The sequence below is a fragment of the Podarcis filfolensis genome, assembly GCF_964270895.1.
Source record: "Podarcis filfolensis genome assembly, chromosome: W".
Classification (NCBI taxonomy): domain Eukaryota; kingdom Metazoa; phylum Chordata; class Lepidosauria; order Squamata; family Lacertidae; genus Podarcis; species Podarcis filfolensis.
In genome coordinates, this window is record NC_139619.1 from 40,669,755 (window position 1) to 40,694,274 (window position 24,520).

At 45.6% G+C, this 24,520-nt stretch overlaps 1 protein-coding gene across 1 annotated transcript in view; it reads right to left on the bottom strand.

Annotated features, from left to right (window-relative positions):
- The window catches only part of LOC310753745 (inositol polyphosphate 5-phosphatase OCRL-like), a gene marked incomplete at both ends in the record, with an annotated part of 75,828 nt that extends 52,232 nt beyond the window's left edge, over positions 1-23,596 (bottom strand). Inside the window, 1 exon segment of the mRNA XM_083595087.1 lies at positions 22,984-23,596. Within this exon segment, the coding sequence (XP_083451213.1) occupies positions 22,984-23,596 (613 nt within the window).
- Between the last annotated feature and the right edge of the window lie 924 nt (positions 23,597-24,520).

The window sequence follows — 24,520 nt, forward strand, 5'->3', positions numbered from 1 at the left end:
AGCAGTTCACTCGCTGGCTGCTGACCCTTTTCCTCCATCACCTGGATGATCCTCTCTCTCTCTCTTTTTTTAAATAATTTTTATTAACTGGCCAATCACATCAAATTAAATCACATCACATAATTACAAAGCCAAATTTTTAAATTTTGTTGGGGGAACCCATACTTCAAGATCCAAAGGGGGATTCAAATCATCTTCTTATTACTGCGTTAATGTCCAAATCAGTCCCATTCCACATCATATCTTGTTCATATAATTTCTATTTTTCCTTTACGATCTCTTCTGTTAGTCTCCTTAAGCCGATAAGCAAAATAATAATCCTGTGTGGATTTCCCGTTCCTCCACTAAGTCCAGATGGTTTCCATATATCTCCTTCGTAGATAGCATCGCTCTTTCCATCATGAATTTGGCATTTGTCGACTTCCGGTTCAGCGCGACTCTGAGTCAGGCGGGGATTTTTCTTTAGAGGAAATCCCGAGCTTTTCGGAGAAAATAGGGGTTCCACAGGGCGCCGTGGTCCCCTGAAAAGTATCTGGAGGGGTATTCAGATACACTGGTTCCCGCGGAGCCGAAAAGCGGACCTCCCGGCCGTCAGGTAACTCCGCTTCGGAGCGAAGAGTACGGCGGGGGGAGAAGCGGGCTGAGGGAAGCCATAGCTGTCTCCGAAAAAGCGAAGCCCCGAGCCTGCAGGAGAAGCGCTGGATTCTCAAAAAAAAAGAAATTCGAGCTTAAAAAGAGATAAAATTTAAATGGATAACAACTAAGGAAAGACTCGAAGAAGAGGAAGTCAAAAAGAGCTCGATTCTTTCCTGAAATCAGCGTAGACGCAGAGAACTAAACAAAGCGGAGGAAAATGTAAGTGACGCTAGCGGCTAAAGTTCTTCTCCCCGCTCTACTTTTTTTTTTTCTTTTCTTTTTTTTTAAGACTATATGCGAGGATACAAAATAACTGGCAAGAGAGGGAAGTAGAGGGGGAGCAAAGAGACAATATTTGGATAATGAGTGATACAAACTAGTCTTCTTTGAGATGGTGGAAAGAAGAGGAATTTAATCTCACTTCTGAAAGTTTTTGCATAACGGAAGACTCTACTGCGTTACGGCGTGGACGCCATTACCCACTGTTTCCGAATATCTTAGAAGAAGAAGAGAAAGGAAGGCACGGAAGTTAAGCTTTCCTCTGCCCTTTAAAACTTTGAAACTTTGAATCCTTAACAAATAAATGTAAGTAATTCATATAGACTGCCTACAGTTACCATATCTTTTCTTTTTTCCTCTTTTGGAGGAGGGGAATTGGATAATATCTTCCCTTTTTTTCCCCCTTCCTTCTCCTCCCTGTTTTTTTCCCCCTTTTTTCTCTTTGGCGGCTGGCCCCCTGGTGGAAGGGAGAAAAATTGCAACTGACTTTGTTGGCACTTGTTAGCCTCCCTGGGCTGGTTCAATGTTGCTGAAAGCTGGACTTATATATTTGGTCTGCCTGAATTTATTTTGGAACCCTTTGTTGACTCGATTTTCTTTGGGATTTAGCCCAATTGAGGGCAAGAAGATATAGAAGATAAAGAGGGGCTTTATCAAAAATACATCTTCTTTTTGCAAACAATATTACAAGGATTAGCCTATTTGGAGGCAGGAAGAATTGACTTAAGTATCTGATCTGAACTCATTGCAAACTTTGGACATTTATGACCGGAGCACAAATTCGAATTTGGATTTGATTTTTGAACTTTGAATTTGATCTTTCTTTATGCAGGATGTGGGATCACTTCAATTAATGGATTAGCCTAATTGGTGGCACTAAGAAGAACTATTGGAAGGTTATTTTAAATGATCTATTAGAACCGGTTTTGAACTATGTAAATACTGATAGAACTGAATTACTATTATTACTGCTATCTTCCCATATTTGAAAATGTCTCATTTACCAAAGAAAGGTGGGGATGGGGGGACTCCAGCAGAGAGAAAGGGGTCTAAGCAAGAATCAGATTTCAGATCAGAAATCTTAAAAATGTTTGCAGAAATTAGACAAAGTGAGAAGAATTTAGAAACAAAAATAGAACAGGTAGATTTAAAGATAGGGAAAATGGATAAGAAAATAGAGGAGACTGTAAATGAATTGAAAGGCCAAATCAAAGAAGTATCCAAAAGAACTCATGTGTTAGAGGAGGGAATGAAAAAGACGAAATTGGAAGTGAAAGAATTAAAACGTGAAGATGATAAAATTAGGGTAGGCCTTTTGGAAACTAACAGAGTACAAGAAGAAATGTGGGATGCGATTTCTATGAACGAACTCAGACAACGGGAAGTTAACCTAAGGCTGAGGGGGGTCCCAGAAAACCAAGGTGAAAATATTAGACAAAAATTAATAATAGAACTGGCACAATGGTTGGAGCTCCAAGCAGAGGAGGTAGCAGGTATGATACAGAATGCTTTTAGAATGAAAGTGAAAACGGTTAAAGCAAGGAGACTCCCAGGGGATTGTCTAATAACCTTCAAGGATAGAGACATGAGAAATTTGGTACTCCAAAAAAACAGAGAAAAAAGACTATCGATAGATGGATATTATATAATTATTTTTAAAGACATCCCAATCAGATTGCTAAAACGAAGAGACCCTTACAAGCCACAGGTGCAGATCCTCAAAAAGAATAATATAGAATTTAAATGGGAGTTCCCGGAGGGGATCTCCTTTACTTACAAAAATAAGAGACACAGACTGACCAGCCCAGAAGAGATAGGCAAATTTCAGAGGAAATATAAAGAACTGCTAGCAGAGGAAGAAGAAGAATTGAAAGGAGCAACAGGAGGAGTGGAGGTTAAAGGAGTGAAGGATTTGGGGGAGAGGAAGGAAACAGGAGAGGAGTTAGAGGGAGAAGAGGGGGGAGAGGGGGAGGAAGAGGAAGAAGAGGAAGAAGAAGAAAGATTATAAAATACAAAAAAAAAATAAAAAAGAAAAAAGAAAAAAATACGTTAGAGGGAAATATTTTTTTTTTTTTTTTGAATATTTGGAAATAAAATGGCGTTAAAACTATGGAATTGGAATGTTAATGGATTGAATGATAAAAAAAAAGGAATAAGGTGGAACAATTCTTAAAGAAGAAAAACTTAGATATAATCTGTCTACAGGAGACACACGTGGCGAAAAGACATAGGAAAATTTTGGTTAATAAAAGACTTGGAAACGAATTCATATCATCAGACAAAGAAAAGAAAAGAGGAGTGATTTTGTATATAAAAAGTAAAATCGAAGCTCAGCAAGTTTTTAAGGATGAAGAGGGAAGAATTATAGCTGTCCAAATCAACTGGCAAGGTGAAAAACTAATAATTGTCGGGATCTATGCACCTAATGGAAATAAAACTGATTTTTATAAAAATTTGGAAGAAAAACTGCTGGAATATGTAGATCAAAAGATAATCCTGATGGGTGATATGAACGGGGTAGTGTCAACAGAAATGGATAGACTGAGAGACAGTGGGACAAAAGAAGGTAAACTACCTAAAACATTTTTCGAAATGGTTAAAGACTGTAATCTAATTGATATTTGGAGGTTAAGGTACCCACTGGAAAAACAATTTACGTATTACTCAGAACCAAATCAGTCGATGTCTAGAATTGATCAAGTTTGGATTTCTAATGAATTAACTCCAAGAATTATTCAAGTGGAAATCGAACCAAGAGTAATTTCAGATCATAGTCCAATTAAATTAGAACTCAAAGGCTTTGAAGAAAGATCATTCAGGTGGAGAGTGAATGAAGGCCTATTTGATGACCAAAATTTTGTCCAAGAGGCACAAAAGAAGGTGAATGACTACTTTGAGGATAATTGTAATAAAGGAACGAAGATGAGTATAGTATGGGATGCAGGCAAGGCAGTGATGAGAGGGTTCTGCATACAACAAAACTCATTTAGGAAGAAGAATAGAGAGAAAGTAAAGACAGAGATATTAAAACAAATTATGGAAAACGAGAAAAAACTAATTAAAAAACCAAACAATATAAGAATCAGACAAAGTATTAAGGCCCTGCAAACTCAATTTGCAATGATAATAAACAAAGAGGTGGAATGGAATATCAAAAGACTAAGACAGAAGAACTTTGAATTTGCAAATAAATCAGGAAAATGGCTTGCCTGGCAGATTAAGAAAAGGAAAGAACAAAGCACAATAAATAAAATCAATGTGGAAGGAGAAGAGATAGTTAGCCCTAAAGGTATTAGAAAAGGATTTTTGGACTTCTACAGACAATTGTACAGGAGTAAAGAAAAGAATAATATGAGGAAAATAGAAAGATATTTAAAAGAAAAAGAGGTGCAAAAGATCCCGACAGATGCAACAGAAAGGCTGAACACTCCGATTAATATAGAGGAGATTAAGGAGGTAATAACAGAATTGAAAAACGGGAAATCCCCAGGACCAGATGGGTTTACAGCAAGGTATTATAAAGAGTTGAGAACAGCTTTAACAACACCATTAAAAGAAGTAATGAATAACATTTTAAAAGAGAGAGAAATTCCGGAGACATGGAAAGATGCATTTATAATCTTTATTCCAAAAGAAGATGCGGACAAAACACAAGTAAAGAATTATAGACCGATTTCCCTATTAAATACAGATTATAAAATCTTTGCAGGAATAATGGCGAAGAGATTAAAAAAGGTTTTACAAGAAATCATTCATGAGGATCAAGCGGGTTTCCTTCCTGGCAGACAGATGAGAGACAACGTGAGGAACATAATAAATACCTTGGAATATCTAACAGCTAGGAATGAGAGACGGGCAATGTTAATGTTTGTAGATGCCGAAAAGGCATTTGACAATGTCTCATGGGACTTTATGTTGAAAAATATGGAATATATGGAACTGGGGAATGATTTCTTTAATGGAATTAAGGCAATATATACTGAACAAAAGGCGAAATTGATAGTGAATAATGTGATAACAGAAGAAATCAAAATATCAAAAGGCACTAGACAGGGCTGTCCGCTCTCACCTTTGCTGTTCATAATGGTCTTGGAGGTTTTTCTGAGTTCAGTTAGGAAAAATGAAAGAATAAAGGGGGTGACAGTAGGCCAAAATGAATATAAAGTTAAGGCCTTTGCCGACGATTTGGTAATAATGGTGGAAGACCCGATGAATAGTGCATTTGAAGTGCTAGAGGAGATCGAAAAGTTTGGTGACGTGGCAGGCTTTAGATTAAATAGGAAAAAAACTAAAATTATAATCAAGAATATGGATCAAATAATGATTGAAGTGCTGCAGCAACAAATGGGTATTGAAATCGTCAAAAAGGTCAAATATTTGGGAATATGGCTAACCCCCCAAAATATTGATTTGTTCCAAAATAATTATGTCCCGGTGTGGAATCAAATTAAGAAAGACCTGGAGGGATGGGGAAGGCTAAAATTATCCTTTTGGGGTAGGATATCAATGATCAAGATGAACGTGCTCCCAAAGATGCTATTCTTATTTCAAATGATCCCAATATTAAAAGGAGTAAGGATATTTGAGGAATGGCAAAGAATGATCTCAAGATATATCTGGCAGGGCAAAAAGCCGAGAATCAAATATAAATTACTAACAGATGCAAAAGAAAGAGGAGGCTTTGCCCTGCCAGATTTAAAACTGTACTATGAGGCATCATGTCTTTGCTGGATAAAAGAATGGATAAAACTAAAAAACACTAAACTATTGGATTTAGAGGGCTTTGATGTTAGATTTGGGTGGCATGCCCACTTATGGCAAGGGAAGAAAAAGGGTTATAAATCGTTTGAAAACCACATCTTCAGGAAACCGCTAATGGAAGTGTGGGACAGATATAAGAATATATTAGAAATGGGGGTTCCACATTGGTTATCCCCATTAGAGGTTATGGGAGTCAAAAAAATTAATATGAGAAGTAATTGGATTACTTACGGAGACTTAGTGGTAAAAGAAGATGGGAAATGGAGACTGAAACCATATGAGCAAGTAAAAGAACATGTATTTGATTGGTTACACTATTATCAGATAAGTGATATGTTTAAAAAGGAGGTGAAAGAAAGAGGGTATAAAGAAAAGGATTCGAAATTTCAAACAGAAATTATTAATAATGATCATAAGATAATCTCCAAAATGTATAAAATCTTACTGGAATGGCATACGTTGGACGAGGAAGTCAAAGCAGTAATGATTCACTGGGCCAAAGATTTAGGGTATAGTATAGATTTGGAAGATTGGCAAAAAATATGGAATGAAAACTTGAAGTTTACAGCATGTACCACGTTGAAAGAGAATACTATGAAGATGGTATATAGATGGCATATGACCCCAACTAAATTGGCAAAAATGTATAAAATTTGTAACAAATGCTGGAAATGTGGGGAAAAGGAAGGTACATTTATACATATGTGGTGGGAGTGCAAAAAAGTGAAGAGATTCTGGGAAATGATTTACAATGAGTTAAAGAAAATACTGAAATATAGCTTTGAATGAATGAATAAGTTTATTACGGTCATAGACCAGAAGGAAAAAACATAAAGACAACAGTAGTTTACGAGGGAATGATGGTGTCAATTAAAAGTTGTAAAATTATACATAAAAACAATACACATATGCACTCACACCCACACACAAAAAAAAAAAAAAAAAAAAAAGGGGGGGGCTTGTCCAAGGGTCAGATCTTTTACTTTTTTACAACTAATGCCCTCCGCTTGATCGCGGCCGCAGAAAACTTGGCCACTTTCAGTGTTACTTCTGGGTTTTTATCTCCTAGTAGGATTTTCAGCCGCTGAGATTCAGATCGACCTGGAAATTTCTGAACGATAGGAGAGATAAACAGTGACCTGATATCCCCGTAGAGGTCGCAGTGTAACAACACATGTGAAGCCGTTTCCACCTCCTTCAGACCACATGGGCAAACTCGTTCGGCATAGGGTGTGCCCTCGTATCTGCCCTTTAGTAAGGCAGATGGCAGTACATCAAATCTGGTAAGGGTAAACGCCCGCCTATATTTTGCGATTTGTAGATCCAGCAAATATGGGGTTAAATTAAACCCTTTCCCATAATCTTGGATAGCTGGGTATTTATCTATCTTGCTCATATGGTCCTGAAGCTCTACATCTCCTATTCGCTGGCTCACCATCATTTTAGCCTTTTCAAAACCTGCGGCTATAAGTTCTTGTAGGGAAAGCCCCAGGCCCTTCAATTTTTCATAAAGCGACAATCTCCATTTAGACTGAAACGGGTCTAATAAAGTCAATGGAGCCACTCCCACTGGGAAAAATATGAGTTTTAGCCAGAAGTGAATCTTCAGGATCCATATCCTGGCATTAATAGGGAGTTGACCTACCTCCAGCCTGATGGCAGTGTTGGAGACACAGGTAGGTAACCCTAGTAGGGAGCGGTAAAATTTAGTTTGTACAGATTCCAGGGACTTAAGTTTTTGGCAGTTAAATATCTGGGTGCCATACATCAGTTGTGGAAGTATTTTTGCAACAAAGACCTGGGAGGCGGCAGGAACATATTGACCTCCTTTTCTGTAAAAGAATCTTATGATAGCTCTAAAAGATCTTTGCGCATTTGCAATGGAATTCTTAATCTGATGGCACCAAGATCCCTTCTCATCAAAAATTATTCCAAGATATCTAAAAGATGTTACTTGCTCAATAGGTTGGTTATTGATTTTCCATTTATGTCGGAGTTTTCTCTTGGGGAACACCATAATTTTTGATTTAGTGTAATTTATTATTAGGTGTTCAGCTTCGCAATACTCTGTAAGAGCTCGTAAAAGTTTTCTTAGACCCACACAAGAGAAGGAAATAAGTGCCGCATCATCTGCGTACAAAAGGACTGGGATTGGTATATTGTTTAGGTTTGGGGAGTGAGTACTTGCTTCCTCCATCTTTCCGACTAATGAGTTTATATAGAAGTTGAATAGAATAGGGGCAAGGACACAGCCTTGCTTGACACCATGGAAACTTTGGATTTCCTTTGATAGGTTCCCATAACGGTCGCATCTAACACGGATCCGAGTATTTTCATGTAGTCTACGGATAAGAAGCAAAAGACGTCTATCGATGTTTGTGGCATTTAATTTTTCCCAAAGTCTATGCCGGGGTATCGAATCGAAAGCTGATTTGAAATCTATAAAGGCTACATAGAGAGAGCCTCCTTTCTTTGAGGTGTATTTCTCCACTAGATGTTGCAATACCAGTCCTTGGTCTAGAGTTGATCTATGTGCCCTGAAACCAGCCTGGGCTTCCTTTAGGATGTGCTCCTGTTCCAGCCAGTCCGCAAACTTTTCACGTAAGTGAGTTGCATAAAGTTTGCTAATGATGCTTAAGAGACTGATTGGTCTGTAATTGGCTGGATCAAGTTTACAGCCTTTCTTGAATATGGGAACGATGATTGCCAGTCCCCAGTCCTCTGGTATTATTGCTGTTTGATCTATGCTGGTGAAAAGGGTGGCAAGGACTGGGGCCCACCAGTCAATATTGGCTTTGAGAAGCTCAGGAGAGATATTATCTGCTCCCGGGGCTTTTCTATGTTTGAGTGCCTGAATAAGCCTCCTAATCTCCGCAACCGACACCGGAGGCCACTCATCACCTGCCGCACACTGTATTAGTGGCTGTGTCAAAGGCAGAGCTGAATATAAAGATTGAAAAAATGCCTCCCAAGTCCCTGCAGGTATTGTATACTCCACTTCTGAGGAAGTAGATCGCACTCCATTTGCTACCAGTCTCCAGAAGGTGGCTGAATCTCTCTCTCTGGATGCATCTATTAGGCATTTCCATTCTCTTTTCTGTGCCAGGAGTTTTTTGTTTTTGATCAGAATTTTATAGTTTCGTTTATCTTCAAACCAGCCCGTGGGGAGTTGGGGTAAATTGGCAGATCTATAATTCTTGTATTTTTTCAGTAAGTTTAGCTTCATGTCCTGACATTCTTGATCAAACCAGGGTTTGGAGTTTTTATATGCTGAAGATTGCCTACTTGGCCTGTTCCTTTTTTCCTTCAGGGAATCTTGAAGGAGTGAAATTAACTCCTGAAATAAATTTATCTTTAGTTCATGTCTAGAGGAAGTTATAAGGTTTTCTCTCTTAGTGAGGAATTCCTTTGAGCATAGCCTACTTGAAATTTCCTTATGCAGTTCATCTGTCCATCTGATACGCGAATATCTGAGCTCCAGAGCTGTAGGGCTCGAATGCTCGATTTTCTCAGCGCAGGATAAATCCTTTCCCGCAGCTACGAGAGCACTTAATGGCAGATGGTCACTGTCTAAGCGCTCCTCCACTTTACATTCCAGAACTTTGTTTTGAAAATCATACGACACGATTATATAGTCAATTGTGGAGGCGCCATTGTTAGATATAAATGTGAATTCTCCAACCTTCTCCCCCTCTGTACGGCCATTTAGTATAACCAAGTCCAAGTTGTTGACCAAGTGTAGTAGGCATAAGCCGGCATAATTGCAGCCTTTATCCTTTGAGACTCTAGCTGGTATTGGGTGGGTTTCCTCTATAATGGGGACTGTTTCGTGGAAATGGGCATACAAAGCCTCATCAGATTGTCCAGTTCTGGCATTTAGGTCGCCTGCCACCACTACAGAGGCATCAGGAAATTGATTTGATAGTTTGTCAAGATACTGTTCTAACTGAGCCCAAGTGTTTCTTATCAATCTTTTCTCTCTTTGTGGGGGTAGGTATACGTTAATCAGCAGCAAGCTGTGGGTTCTCCACTGTACATGCACAGCTGTGGACAGATGGTCTAGTGGGTCTAGTTCTTTAAATATGGCCCTTAGCCTTGTTGAAATTAGGGTAACTAACCCACCTTTAACTCGCCCCCCTCTAGTACTTAAAAGACCTGGGAGGGAGAACGCAGAAAAACCATTTAGCTCCACTTCACTTGTGCTCCAGGTCTCCTGGAGGAACACAATGTCATGTCTCTGGATGTATTTAGCAAAGGATTGGTCAGAAACCCTCTTTTGCCAACCTGCAATATTCCAAGTTAGCAAGGCAAGGTTGCACGCTGTCTTGCCAAACATTGATCTTAGTCAATTTGCCTTTAAAAGATTTTTTGGGCCTATCTTTTTATCTGTTAATTGGATTTCATTCATTTTGGCAATGTCCATAGATGTATTGTCGCCCAGGTACTCAATGGAATCAATTGAAGGGTGCAGCGTGCTAACATTAGTGATCAGTACTCCTTTTTTTGGCGAATCTACCTTGAGGTGTTCTATTTGACTGGTACCAAGTTCATCCTCATCCAGGTATCTCATGCTGGTCCAAGAGCGCGTTGTGATTGTCATAGGGATGGTTTCCTTCTTAGATGGTAGATTGTTGCTGTCCCTTACGCACTGTGTTAGATCTGTTGCTGTCAGGTTTATCTCTGCAACTGCAGAGGTATTATAAAGGTAGTCTTTCATGGTTGCCATAGGGATGGTTTCCTTCTTAGATGGTAGTTTGTCCCTTGCGCACTGTGTTAGATCTGTTGTTAACAGGTTTATCTCTGCAGATGCAGAGGTATTATAAGAGTAATCTTTCATGGGGTCTGTCTTGGCTTTTTCAGAGAGGTTCTCTTTCTTTAATTGGTCCGTTGCCGGTTCTTTCTCTCTTACTTTTTCCGGAGCATTCATCTCTGTTAGCTTATTTCTAAGGGTCTCCAATCTTCTCAAGATCTCAGATTGGGCAGGGAAAGGCAACAATCCAAACTGATTTATTAATGCCTTTTCTTCTGGATAGAAGTTATCCGTCCCCTCATTAGGCAGTCTCATCTCCTGTCTTAGTTTCAAGGACCCTTGCTCAGTATGTTCCAGTTTGTCTTTTGAGTGTCCTCTCTCCACCTTTGGTTTACAAGAAAATCTTATCTCAGCTGTCGTAAACTCATCGGGAAACAATTTCAAACATGTGCTGTTTTCAAAGAATCTTGTTACCGTTATCCTTTTCTTTAACAGCAAATGTCTTGATCTATATATATATTTAGCCAAGTTTTGATCTTTGAAGGAGGCAATCACTCGCAGAGAGTATCCATTGTAGAATATGAAATCTACTGAGGTAATGTCCTTTAATTTTATTTTCCCTGGCAGCATGTCATCTAAAGTATTCACAAAATGCACCGAGCGTTCTTCCTGTGTAAGGAAGCCCTTTGGCTTCGGGTAGTTAAGAAATGCTAACTTCCTATCTGCCAACATCAGTTTCCATACTGGCTCAACTTGAGATCTGCCATGATCAATGGTATGGGGTGAGTCTTCTTTAATATTTATGGATCCTTGGGGTTTCAGCATAGAGCACCCGGGTTGTGATTCCGTTTCCTCACTTGTTTTGTTAGGCAGCGATGATGTTTCTTTCAAAGACTTCAGCTGGATCTTTTTTCCTGAATCCACACTGTTGTTCTCTCTGCTACCATGTATAGCAGGTTTGTTAGAGTTTGTTTTTGATTTTGTTGGGATCAGCTTATATAGTCTTTTCCAGCATACTTTACATGCACGTCGATTTATAACAGATTTCCTTGCAATTTTTATGTTCTTACTTTTCTTTTTAGTTTCAGCTTTCTTCTTATGGGATCTCTTACTGATGCCTCGCCTCTTTTGATTTACTTCGATAGGAAATTCAGTTTTAGGGACAGGTACATACAACCCTATGTCCTTTCCTTGGTGTAAATGATTTTCCGCTGCTGATCCTTGTGTGCACTTGCTGGTTGCTGGTTGCTTTGTATATTCTGGCTCTTGAAGGGTGGTTGGTAGATCGGCACCATGAAATTCTGAGCCTTTAGCTTGAAGGGGATAATTTTCCACTAATGTCAGGAGCAGCCCATTTGTTATTGTTAAGTATTTTTTCATAGCTGCCAGATCCAGATTTATAGAGAGCAGCCAGTCCTGAGGATAGCAGTCATTGTTTTCCGTCTGGGAGCCCATAGATGAAGTCTGGGATTTCTGGGAGTTTCGGGATTCTTCCTGTAGTTCTGAAGATAATATCTCAGCCAAGACTATTTCGTGGGCCAGGCTCATTGTGTTTCTATTTTGGTTGTTATTCTCCGTGTCCTGTATTCCTCTAGAGGAGGTTGAGTGATCTTGAGCAGCAGAGGGAAAAAGAAGAGCCTCATCCTGCTTCGACTCAACCATCTCAGCCATCTTTTGCCCATTTCCATTTCCATTCTCATTGTCCCTTGTATGTAGAAAGTATTGCGTGATTTTACTCTGTTTCTCATAACACTCCTGGAACAATGGGCTTGTCACTATCCCCAGGTCCCTACATTTCTTTCTAGTAAGTACCATTTGTAAATCTTTGTTACCAATCAGGGTTATTCTTCCTATTTCAAAAACTATGTCTCTTAGGAAGTCGGAAGCTCCACCCAGCTATAGGCTAAGATCCAAGTTGAGGCAAGATTTGGGATAGCTGTTTATAGTTTGTAATAATTTGATAGCTTGTAGTTCAGGGCATAACACGAAGTTGGCAATAGATCAGCCGTCGCCCGTTTTCCTTATTGTCGGTCAAACTTGAGGAGCGTAGCAGCGCGGGGAGCAAACCCTCCGGACATCAAGATAACAAGGCATAAAACGTTAACTAAGAAAAACAGAGGCAGTGGTGAGGTGATAAGGCAGCCAATAAATCATTAAAACTATAAAATTAGAGTCCAGGAAGAATAAAAAACTACTTAAAATCTTAATTGAAAGCAGGCGAACCTGACTGTGCTGCTATCTCCGTCCAAATATAGCTTTGTAAAGAAACCAGAATCCTTCCTTTTGGGAATAACTAAAAATGACATAAATAAGAGGGACTGTAAACTCTTCCAATACGCAATAACAGCTGCGAGAACATTGATGGCCCAAAAGTGGAAGCAGGAAGAACTTCCAACCTTGGAAGAATGGAGAGTAAAACTAACAAATTTTGCAGAACTTGATAAACTAACTGGGAAAGTTAGATTTCAGAGAGATAATAAGTTTTTAGAGGACTGGGGAAAATTTAGAGAATATTTGAAAACTGTATGTGAAGAAAATATAACGCTAGTGTGTTTCAAAGAAGCTTTGTGAAAAAATAAGGAATATCGTAAAAATGTAAAAGAGGATGGAAAAATGTATTAAAAGGCGATACTATACTAAGGAATGTGTGGATAGGATGTAAGCATGAATGATTGTCAGAGGAGTCGAGGGAGGTCTACTAAGCTAAAATATGTGATGTTAAAAAATTGTATGATTGGAGATATTACGGAAAAACCTAATAAAATATTTTTTTTTAAAAAAAATGAATTTGGCATTTGTCGCTCTTAAGTCCCACCGAGGAGTTGATCCATGATATGTAAACAACTCTATTTCTCTCTTTCTCCTCCCAGACCCAAGAGCTCCAACAATGCCTCCCAAAATGGCGGCGGCATTTTTAACTGCGTCATTCCAAAACTCTTAGCTTTCCAGCTTCATCTTGAAACATTGCTTTGGTTCGAAAGTTTATCTCCACACAGCCTTAAATCCACAGCTTAAGTCCTTAGTTTCTGACTCATTAGGGGAGGGGATTCTTGTTAAATCACATAAGAAAAAGGAAGGCAGGTTTTTTCCCCCCTCCCCCCTCAGTCATTTGTCATACCGTATCTTGACGTATCTTCTCATATTTTATTCTTGTCTTGTTATCAGAGATCTCTTCTGTCAGCAGTCTTTACTCCCCTTTTTTCTTGAAGCATGTGCAATTTATCTCGTCCAAATTGTTTCTTTTGAAGATGCTTGCAACTAGCGGCGCGAATCAGGGACGGCATCCAGGAGTGCCGGAATCCCACAGGAGGGCTTTGTGCCTAGTGCCCCCACCCCCACAAATTCGGGGGTGGTATAGGGCACAGCAGGCAAGGGCCGTCCCCCCCACAATCCTGGGGGGGTTAAGGAGGCTAATTACCCCCATCATAGCCTCCAAATTACCTCGTATGGGTCGGAGAGATGTTATTGTCAGCCATCTTCCGATGCGCCACCTAGTGGCCCCCACCTGGATGATCCTCTCAAGAGAGGAGAGTTTCCTGCAGAGTCTGGCCAGCTGCTCATCCCTTCTCCCTGCAATCTCCTTCTCCACCTCTTCCACATGATTCAGCAGACGCTCTTCTTCTTCTTCTTCTTCTTCTTCTTCTTCTTCTTCTTCTTCTTCCTCTTCCTCTTCCTCTTCCTCTTCCTCCTCCTCCTCCTCCTCCTCCTCCTCCTCCTCCTCCTCCTCCTCCTCCTCCTCCTCCTCCTGGAACTGGCGCAGGTGTCTCAACTTCTCCACAGTCTCCTCTCCGGTTCATAGCAGGTCTGAGTGAGGAAGATGGTCAGCCATCGGCAAGACAATTAGGATTTGAATTGAACTGCTTCCACCCTCTCAGCTCACAAGTCCTCAGGGTTCTCCTTGACTGCTTTTCTGCCCGGGAGGACTCCCCTGAGTGAGTGCCTGAGGGCCCTGCTCTTGCCACTTACCATCTGGCCTGGGGCGGGGCCTGAAGCCTCACAAGGACTGCTTGCTGCCGCTGCCCAGGAGGACTCCCCTGAGTGAGTGCCTGAGGGCCCTGCTCTTGCCACTACCATCTGGCCTGGGGCGGGGCCTGAAGCCTCACAAGGACTGCTTGCTGCTTGCTGCCGCTGCCCAGGAGGACTCCCCTGAGTGAGTGCCTGAGGGCCCTGCTCTTGCCACTACCATCTGGCCTGGGGCGGGGCCTGAAGCCTCATAAGGACTGCGTGCTGCTTGCTGCCTGCTGCCCAGGAGGACTCCCCTGAGTGAGTGCCTGAGGGCCCTGCTCTTGCCACTTACCACCTGGCCTGGGGCGGGGCCTGAAGCCTCATAAGGACTGCGTGCTGCTTGCTGCCTGCTGCCCAGGAGGACTCCCCTGAGTGAGTGCCTGAGGGCCCTGCTCTTGCCGCTTACCACCTACCTGGCCCAGGGTGGGGCCTGAAGCCTCACAAGGACTGCTTGCTGCCGCTGCCCAGGAGGACTCCCCTGAGTGAGTGCCTGAGGGCCCTGCTCTTGCCACTTACCATCTGGCCTGGGGCGGGGCCTGAAGCCTCATAAGGACTGCGTGCTGCTTGCTGCCTGCTGCCCAGGAGGACTCCCCTGAGTGAGTGCCTGAGGGCCCTGCTCTTGCCACTTACCACCTGGCCTGGGGTGGGGCCTGAAGCCTCATAAGGACTGCGTGCTGCTTGCTGCCTGCTGCCCAGGAGGACTCCCCTGAGTGAGTGCCTGAGGGCCCTGCTCTTGCCGCTTACCACCTACCTGGCCCAGGGTGGGGCCTGAAGCCTCACAAGGACTGCTTGCTGCCGCTGCCCAGGAGGACTCCCCTGAGTGAGTGCCTGAGGGCCCTGCTCTTGCCACTTACCACCTGGCCCAGGGCGGGGCCTGACAGGCCTCACTAGGACAGTTGTTACTGCCGGAGGGGCACAGAGTGTTTTTAAATGTTTTTTTAAAAAAAAATTCTTTTGGATTTTTTGTATGTGGGGGGTGGGGGTGGGATGGATGTTTGGTTGGGCTTGGGGAATTATTTTTTATTTTGATGTTTTTGTAATTTTTACATTTTTTTGTTTGTATTGTTTTATTGGTTTTATTTGTTTGTTTAAGGTGTTATTTTGTTGTTAGGGGGAGGGGTCAGGGCTGCCGGGGAGTGGGCCCCAGCCCACAAAATGGCTGGGGCATGTCCCGCAGGGGGGGATGCCCTGGGGCAACCGATCTCAGTGATCACGGGTAGGAGGAGGAGTTACGCTAAGACTAGACCATGTCATTACAGAGGGGGCAGGTTTAGTCGTTGTCTGAGGACTATTCCTGCCTCCGGGTCTGGTCCTGACCGGATGGATACTAGAATCAGCAAGGGATACCCACATGACCTGAAGGTGCTGCTGTGCAATGCCAGGTCAATGATTCAGAAGACCACTGCCATCCATGACTTGATCATGGATGGAGGATTTGACCTGGCATGTGTGACAGAGACTTGGTTGGATGAAGCAGATGGGCCTGTCCTTGCCACTGCTTGTCCACCAGGTTTCTCTTACGCACAGCAACCCAGGTCATGTGGGCGGGGAGGGGGGGTTGCAGTGATTTTTAGGAAGTCATTAGTTTGCACCAGGCGTCCTATTGGGAAGACCCAGTTTTCCGAGTGCATGTTCTGGAAGTTGGGCAATAGGGGCAGTACAGGATTCCTTTTGGTGTACCGACCTCCCCGCTGCACCAAGGATTCCCTGCCCGAGCTGCTTCAGGTCGTGGCGGATGTTCTCCTGGAGACACCTAGCTTGGTCGTCCTAGGGGATTTTAACATCCATGCCGACACGACCTTACAAGGGGCCGCTCGGGACTTCGTGGAAAGCATGGCCTCCATGGGGCTGTCCCTGAATAAGTCTGGCCCAACCCATAGCCGCGGACATGCCTTGGACCTGGTGTTTACCTCTATGGATGTTGGTGATCTGACACTAAGTAAAAGCGAAACGAAAGAAGTGCCATGGTCAGATCACTTCCTGGTGCAACTGGACTTCTCTGCGACCCATCCCCTCTGCAGGGAGGTGGGACCAATTCGGATGGTCCGCCCCCGCCACTTAATGGATCCAAATGGTTTCCAGAGAGTGGTAGGGGATGCTTTATCCCATGTTGATGGCCTTTCAGCTGATTCCCTGGTGGCCCGCTGGAATGTGGAGTTAACCAGGGCTATTGACTGTTTGGCTCCGAAGCGCCCTCTCCGATTGCATGGAGCCCGGACAGCCCCGTGGTTTTCCACGGATCTGAGGGCAATGAAACAATCGTTGAGACGCTAGAGCGCCAGTGGCGGATAACTCATTCCGAATCTGACCGGACACAGGTTAGAGCTCAACGTCGAGCCTACCAAGTGGCGATAGCGACGGCGAAGAAGAATTTCTTCGCCGCCTCTATTGCATCTGCAGAAAACAGCAGCAGGAGACTTTTTCAGGTGGTTCACAATTTAGCGGAACCACCTGCAACATCGGGGCCCAGTACGGGCCACATGTTCTCCTGCAATGATTTTGCAAAGTTTTTTCAGATAAAATCGCTCAGATTCGGGAAGAAGTAGACTCCACCGTGGGAGCAGGGCCGGGGCGGGAGAGTGCTAGAGTTCTGTCTAGTCAAGTTGAGTGGGATCAATTCCAATCTGTTACCTCCGAGGATGTGGACAGGCTGCTTGGACGAGTGAAACCAACCACCTGTCTCCTGGATCCTTGCCCATCCTGGCTTATAAAAGCTAGCCGGGAAGGACTGGGCGATGGGCTTCGTGGGGTGGTGAATGCTGCCCTCCGTGAGGGAGCCTTCCCAGACCCGCTGAAAGAGGCGGTTATTAAACCGCTTCTTAAAAAACCATCTTTAGATGCGGCCACGATGGCCAACTAGCGCCCAGTCTCAAATCTTCCATTCTTGGGCAAGGTGATTGAGCGAGCGGTTGCCGAACAACTCCAGGCACGCCTGGAAGAAGCGGACCATTTGGATCCCTTCCAGTCGGGATTCAGGCCTCATCATGGGACTGAAACTGCCTTGGTCGCACTGGTTGATGATCTCCGGCGGGCTAGGGACAAAGGTGAGAGCTGTTTCCTAGTTCTGCTGGATCTCTCAGCGGCGTTTGATACCATCGACCATAACATCCTTCTGGACCGTCTTCAGGGTCTGGGAGCTGGAGGCACTGTCATACAGTGGTTCCGCTCCTTCCTCCTGGGCCGTGTTCAGAAAGTGGTGGTGGGGGATGAGTGTTCAGACCCCTGGGCTCTCACTTGTGGGGTGCCTCAGGGTTCTGTCCTCTCCCCCATGCTTTTCAACATTTACATGCAGCCGCTGGGAGAGATCATCAGGAGGTTTGGGCTGGGTGTTCATCAGTATGCGGATGATACCCAGCTCTACCTCTCTTTTAAATCAGAACCAGTGAGGGCGGTGAAGGTCCTGTGTGAGTGTCTGGAAGCGGTTGGAGGATGGATGGCGGCTAACACATTGAGGTTGAATCCTGACAAGACAGAAGTACTGTTTTGGGGGGACAGGAGGCGGGCAGGTGTGGAGGATTCCCTGGTCCTGAATGGGGTAACTGTGCCCCTGAAGGACCAGGTGCGCAGCCTGGGAGCCATTTTGGATTCACAGCTGTCCATGGAGGCACAGGTCAAATCTGTGTCCAGGGCAGCTGTTTACCAGCTCCATCTGGTACGTAGGCTGAGACCCTATCTGCCTGCGGACTGTCTCGCCAGAGTGGTGCATGCTCTGGTTATCTCCCGCTTGGACTACTGCAATGCACTCTACGTGGGGCTACCTTTGAAGGTGACTCGGAAACTACAACTAATCCAGAATGCGGCAGCTAGACTGGTGACTGGGGGCGGCCGCCGAGACCATATAACACCGGTCTTGAAAGACCTACATTGGCTCCCAGTACGTTTCCGAGCACAATTCAAAGTGTTGGTGCTGACCTTTAAAGCCCTAAACGGCCTCGGTCCAGTATACCTGAAGGAGCGTCTCCACCCCCATCATTCTGCCCGGACGCTGAGGTCCAGCGCCGAGGGCCTTCTGGCAGTTCCCTCATTGCGAGAAGCAAAGCTACAGGGAACCAGGCAGAGGGCCTTCTCGGTAGTGGCGCCCGCCCTGTGGAACGCCCTTCCAGCAGATGTCAAAGCAATAAACAACTACCTGACATTCAGAAGACATCTTAAGGCAGCCCTGTTCAGGGAAGTTTTTAACGTGTGATATTTTATTGTAGTTTTGGTTTTTATGGAAGCCGCCCAGAGTGGCTGGGGAGGCCCAGCCAGATGGGCGGGGTATAAATAATAAATTATTATTATTATTATTATTATTATTATTATTATTATTATTATTATTATTATTTTCACATAATGAACAACAATGGGAAATAAACTCCATTTAGCTGCATTCAAAGGAGAACTTACCTAATTCGCAATTCTTGGAAAAATATGGAGACCAAAACAGCAATCTTTTGAAATTCACACCTCTGAATTTCTCAAGGTTGACCCAGCCAGGTAATGTTCACAAAAAATGAATTTATGAGGGTAAAGCACGTATCAAAATCTTTATACGAGAAGGTAGCCACCCTAGCATTTGATTCATTTTCAGAATAATAAATAAATAACAAAACAAATATGGAGAAAGGAGAAATGGGGAGAAGTTGAAATGGGCAGATTTCCCCCTCCCTCCTCAGTCCGGACTTGCTTCTTGAAGTGCTTGTTCCCTCACTAGTAACAAGAGGGACACTTCCACCCCACAAGTGAGAGCCCAGGGGTCTGAACACTCATCCCCCACCACCACTTTCTGAACACGGCCCAGGAGGAAGGAGCGGAACCACTCCTTCCTTCCTCCCCCCTCCCCGGGAAGGCCCTGGGGTGACACCCATAATTGGCCATGAACAGGCTCATTCCCGTGGACACATGTTCAGCGTTATTGTATGCAAATTCAGCCAACGCTAGTTTCTCTACCCAATCGTTCTATCTCTCGCTGACATAGCAGCGTAGGTATTGCTGGAGTATACTGTTCGCTCTTTCTGCTTGCCCGTTGGTTTCCGGGTGTCTCGCCGTCGAGAAGCCCACCTCGACCTGCAGCAAGCTCATGAGCTTCCTCCAGAACCGGGAAGTAAATTGTTTCCCGCTGTCAGGGACTCAGGAGCAGGAGCACTGGGGAGAGAGGAAATGGAGAGCGAAGGGGAAGAATCCGAGGGCAGCGTAGGGGAGTATGACAGTGGCCCGAGAGATTCCATGAGCTTCTCCAGCGAATCAGAAGATTCCCAGAAGGGGGCGCCGACGGTCAGGGCAAGGGGGGTCCCAGGGGGGACGCACCAGAAACAAGGAGACAGAGGGGAACCCCAAAGCAGCAGTGGGGGATTGGGACCAGTTTCCCCACCAGAGCGTAGTGGGGGGGAAGAGTCACATGTGTCAGGGCCAGCGTCTCCTCCAGCAGGGAGAGAGAGTGAGTCAGGGCTGACCATGCCTCCAACGGAGGGGAGGTCAGTTGCAGCTAGCCCCCCCCAGAGGGGGAAGCAGTGACAGCAGCAGCAGTGAAACGGTCAGGAGAAAAGTTACCGGCTGGGCGCGCGCGCCGAGTTCAAATGTACAGGCGCGGGGAACAGCAGGAGACCCGGATGGGGAACCAGCTCCTAAAGCCCGCCGGAGGGAGGGGGAAGGCTCAGGGGACTCAGCGTCAGAAGAGGCTAGAAAGGGCGAGACCCCAACGGCCAGGCGGAATCAGAGGCGGAAGGAACTGAGGAAGAGGTGGAGTAAGGCTAGAATCTTAAATTGGTGTCAGGGGGGAGGAGACTCAGACGGAGCATCGGCGGTCTAACAGTTGAGACGTAGAGCTGCGCGCTGCGGCTCTGGAAGTGAAACTGAACTTCAATAAAGACTTTGTACCTAACAACGAAGCAGCGTTGGTCCTTTGTGAGCTGGGACCTTGGGCAGCTCTGACACCCGCGATCTGAGATGACCCTTTAGGGAGCTCCATACAGCCTGAAGATGTGATCCACAAACAACCTGGCTGTTTCCTCTGCCGTCACCGCATGTGAGCAAGCTATGAAATGGCACATTTTCGTCAGTAGATCGACTACTACCATGACTGCTGTCTTCCCCCTTGACTTGGGCAATTTGGAGAAATTTACTGGCAGCTTCGCTTGCCCACGGAGCCCACACACTTCCGCCTGCGTGTCTCTGCTCCGGACCCCCAGCTGCAGTTAGCAGAGCTTAGCACAGCGACAGAAGCAAGAGCCGATGATGCCTTGTGTGCTCAATAAATCAAGTCGACGCTCAGTTTCTTCCTTATCTTACAAATAGCTTTATTCTCTTACAAAAACAACAAATCGTTACTTCCCCGGAGACACGGCTCCCATCTTGATCCTCTCCCGGATCTGGCTAGACTCACTCTGCGTTTCAGCGTAGTCAGACACTCCCAGTGTTCTATGCCCGCCTCTGAATGTGAGACGTCACTCAGAACTTCTTAACCCTGTAAGTTCTGACTCTCTTCATACCCCCTCTCGTATCACATTCTGAGAGGACTTGTGAACACACCTTTACAGACCTCTGTGTGTCCCACACCTTCCCACCTGCCTGTTGAGTCTCCTCACAAATCTCTGGTTCGCACTGTGCGAGACCGACCCACGCATTTGTGACTCGAAACCTCTCAGGTGGAATTCCCTTTGTTGCCCGTGAAGACCGCCTGGGCACAAACTGGGGTTCTTCTTCTGACCCACTGGGGCCAGCAAGTGCGTCTTCTTCATCAGACGACTCCCCCTCTGACTTGACCCGTCTGTGAGCTTTCTCCATCACTCTAACAGGAGATGAGGGCTCACTCTTGGACACTCCTTTCACAACCTGTGGAGACGCCTCCCCCTGGTGCTGATCCTGATCATCGAACAGATCACCATTACCTGGCTCTCCCTCCTCCTCAGATTCGGACAGACAATCTGAGACAATGTCATGGCTGACTTTGCACCTTGACCTACTTCCCTGCTGCTCATTGAACTCAGCATGCTTACTGACCAGAAGCTTGGTCTGATCACCTTCTGGGTATGCAAATCTCCACCCCTTTGTCGCGGGCTCATACCCACAGAAGATCATTTCCTGGTACCTTGGACCACCCTCTTGCTGCAGACACTTTGGTACAGGCACCAAGGCTCTGCAACCAAACGAACGGAAGAAATGCACCTGCGGCTTCTGTCCGTTGAGCAAGAAATACAGGGTGTCACCTACCACTGCATTGTAGCACCTGTTCATCGTGAAATTGGCCGTTTTTACTGCCTCCCCCCAGAAACTGTGAGGCAACCCAGAGTCACACAATAGGATCTCTGTCGCTTGGACCAGAGCTTTACTCCTCAGCTCTGCCACGCCACTCTCCTGAGGCGAAGTCACCTTGTGACGTATCCCCCTCTGGCGAAAGAAACTCTTTAGAGCAGACCCAGTGACCTCTGAACCACGGTCACACTTGAATCCCTGCACCTTGGTGGAGAACCTCTGTTCCACCTCCGCAACCCAATCCCTGATTAGTTGCGTTGCTTCCTCCTGCGTTTTCAGCGAAAAAGCCCAGGAGTTCTGAGTAAAATCATCTGCCAAAATCAGCAGAAACCTGGCTTTGCCCAGACTTGGCTGAGGCATAGGCCCAAACAGGTCTGCGTGCACAAGCTCAAAAGGCTTTGTGGTTACTCTCTCCACCCTGGGATAACTGTATCCCTTGTTCTTGGCTTTCCTGCAAGCCCTGCAATTTAGGGTTTCACCACATTCTCTTACCTTGCACCCTTTGGTGCATTCTGATAACATCTGCAAGTCATCACAAGACCCATGTGCAATCCTCTTGTGCCACACGCATGCACATGAAACATGAGTGTGAATGTTAGCTTTCCCAGCTTTCCCAGCATTCCCCACTCCCACTTCCTCCAGTGGAGTTTCTAGAACAAAGAGGTTGTTCTGATTTCTCTCAACACGTACCAGTTGCTTCCCCCCTCTGGAAATTGTACAGACATTGTTCTCAAAACAAACCATATACCCCTCCTGTAAAAGACACGGTACAGATAAAAGACAATTTTTCAGTCCCGGCGCCACGTAGACATCCAGCTGCGCCTGCAAGAAAGAAACAAAAACATTCCCGGCTTTTGTTACAAGCCTCTGTGACCCATCAGCAAAACACACTGATTTCCCAGCTGAAACAGCTCTGCAGTTCTTTATCTGGACACCAGGTGTCTCAGGCACGAGATGTCTGTTAGCAGCAGAGTCAATGACCCAACGTAGCACATTGTCCTTCGTTGCCTTAGCAACAGAGTTCCTTCTGCCCCCCTCCTTGGGGCCTTTACAGGTGTCTTTCAAAACAGCCATGGAAGCAGACAGCTGATAAGCACCTCCTTCCCCTTCCGGCCGTCCCTGCGACTTCCCACGCTGGCCTCTTCTCCCGGGCTGGTTCCCATGGGAAATGTCCTTGGGACTTTCCTGCCCTTTCTCTCTCTGTGGACAGCAGCGGCGCAGGTGTTCAGGGGAACCGCAAACATAACAGCGACGAGTGGAAAAAGCCTGAACTGAGCACTCTGCTGGTCTGGCCCCTCTGGATCCTGAAGAGCCGCCCGTACCAGCTTTGCCCTCTCTGATGCGTCGTTCTTCTTCATCACCCAAACGTCCTGCGATGTACTCCATCGTCAGCTGTTGTGGGTCCATCGACTCCAGAGTTAGACACAGATTGTCGTAACTCTTGTCCAGAGAGCTGAGCAAAATATACACTTTCAGCTCCTCTGAAAAATCCACTTGCAGCAATCTCAGCTGGTTGAACACAGAAATCATCTCGGTTACATGCTTTCTGATGCTTACCCCAGGACGCAGCTTCATCTCAAACAAGCGTCTGGTGGTGTGTATCTTTGCCCCAGCTGTTGTTCTATGATGCACTCTCTCCAGTGCACTGTAGGCCTCCTGCACAGTCTCAAGCCCCTCAACCAATGGCAGTTGCGACCCCTCCAAACTGAGCACTATAGCTCCCAGGGCCTTTTGATTCTTTCTCTGCGACGCATGTGCGCTCGCAATATCTGCTGCCGAAGCTCCGGCTGCTGGTTGGGGTAACGGAGGCTGTTGGACGGCTTCCCACAGACCCTTGGCGACCAGCCAGGCCTTGAGCTTCCTACTCCACTCCTCCCAGTTCTTGCCGTCCAGCTTTTCAAAAGGGACGGAGTACGATTCATGGCTGTCTGCCATCTTCTTCCCCGGGGCCCAGCTTACTTACAAACAGTAGTAGCTTCTCCAGCACCCGGTACAGCACAGCTCCTCCAGCGAGCTCCTTGCCTCACGATCTAGGCACAGCTCCCAGCTCCAGCTGGCTTCAGCGTCTCGGCTTTCAGCTTTCCTCCCTGGCAGGAGATTGCAGCACGCACACACCGGCACGGACTTGGCTTGCTTCACAGCGTCAGCTGACCCCCATAACCTTTGGAGAAATTTACTGGCAGCTTCGCTTGCCCACGGAGCCCACACGCTTCCGCCTGCGTGTCTCTGCTCCGGACCCCCAGCTGCAGTTAGCAGAGCTTAGCACAGCGACAGAAGCAAGAGCCGATGATGCCTTGTGTGCTCAATAAATCAAGTCGACGCTCAGTTTCTTCCTTATCTTACAAATAGCTTTATTCTCTTACAAAAACAACAAATCGTTACTTCCCCGGAGACACGGCTCCCATCTTGATCCTCTCCCGGATCTGGCTAGACTCACTCTGCGTGTCAGCGTAGTCAGACACTCCCAGTGTTCTATGCCCGCCTCTGAATGTGAGACGTCACTCAGAACTTCTTAACCCTGTAAGTTCTGACTCTCTCCATAGGCAAATCTGTCATAAAATCGATGGACACCACCTCCCAGGGTCTTCCCGGCGTGGGTAAGGGTTCCAGTAACCCTGCGGGGGCCGCCCTCTCCCCCTTTGCCCTCTGGCAGCGGTCGCACCCCCGTACATATTCCCATACATCTTCCCTCACCCTTGGCCACCAGAACTGCCTGGTGACAAGCAGCATGGTTTTGTGCTGTCCAAAGTGCCCCGCTGTTGGGTTGTTGTGGAGTTGTTTGAGTACCTTCCCCCTCAAGGTCTCCCCCGGTACGTACAGCGCCCCCTTATAGTACAGTAGCACTTCGTTTTCCTCAAA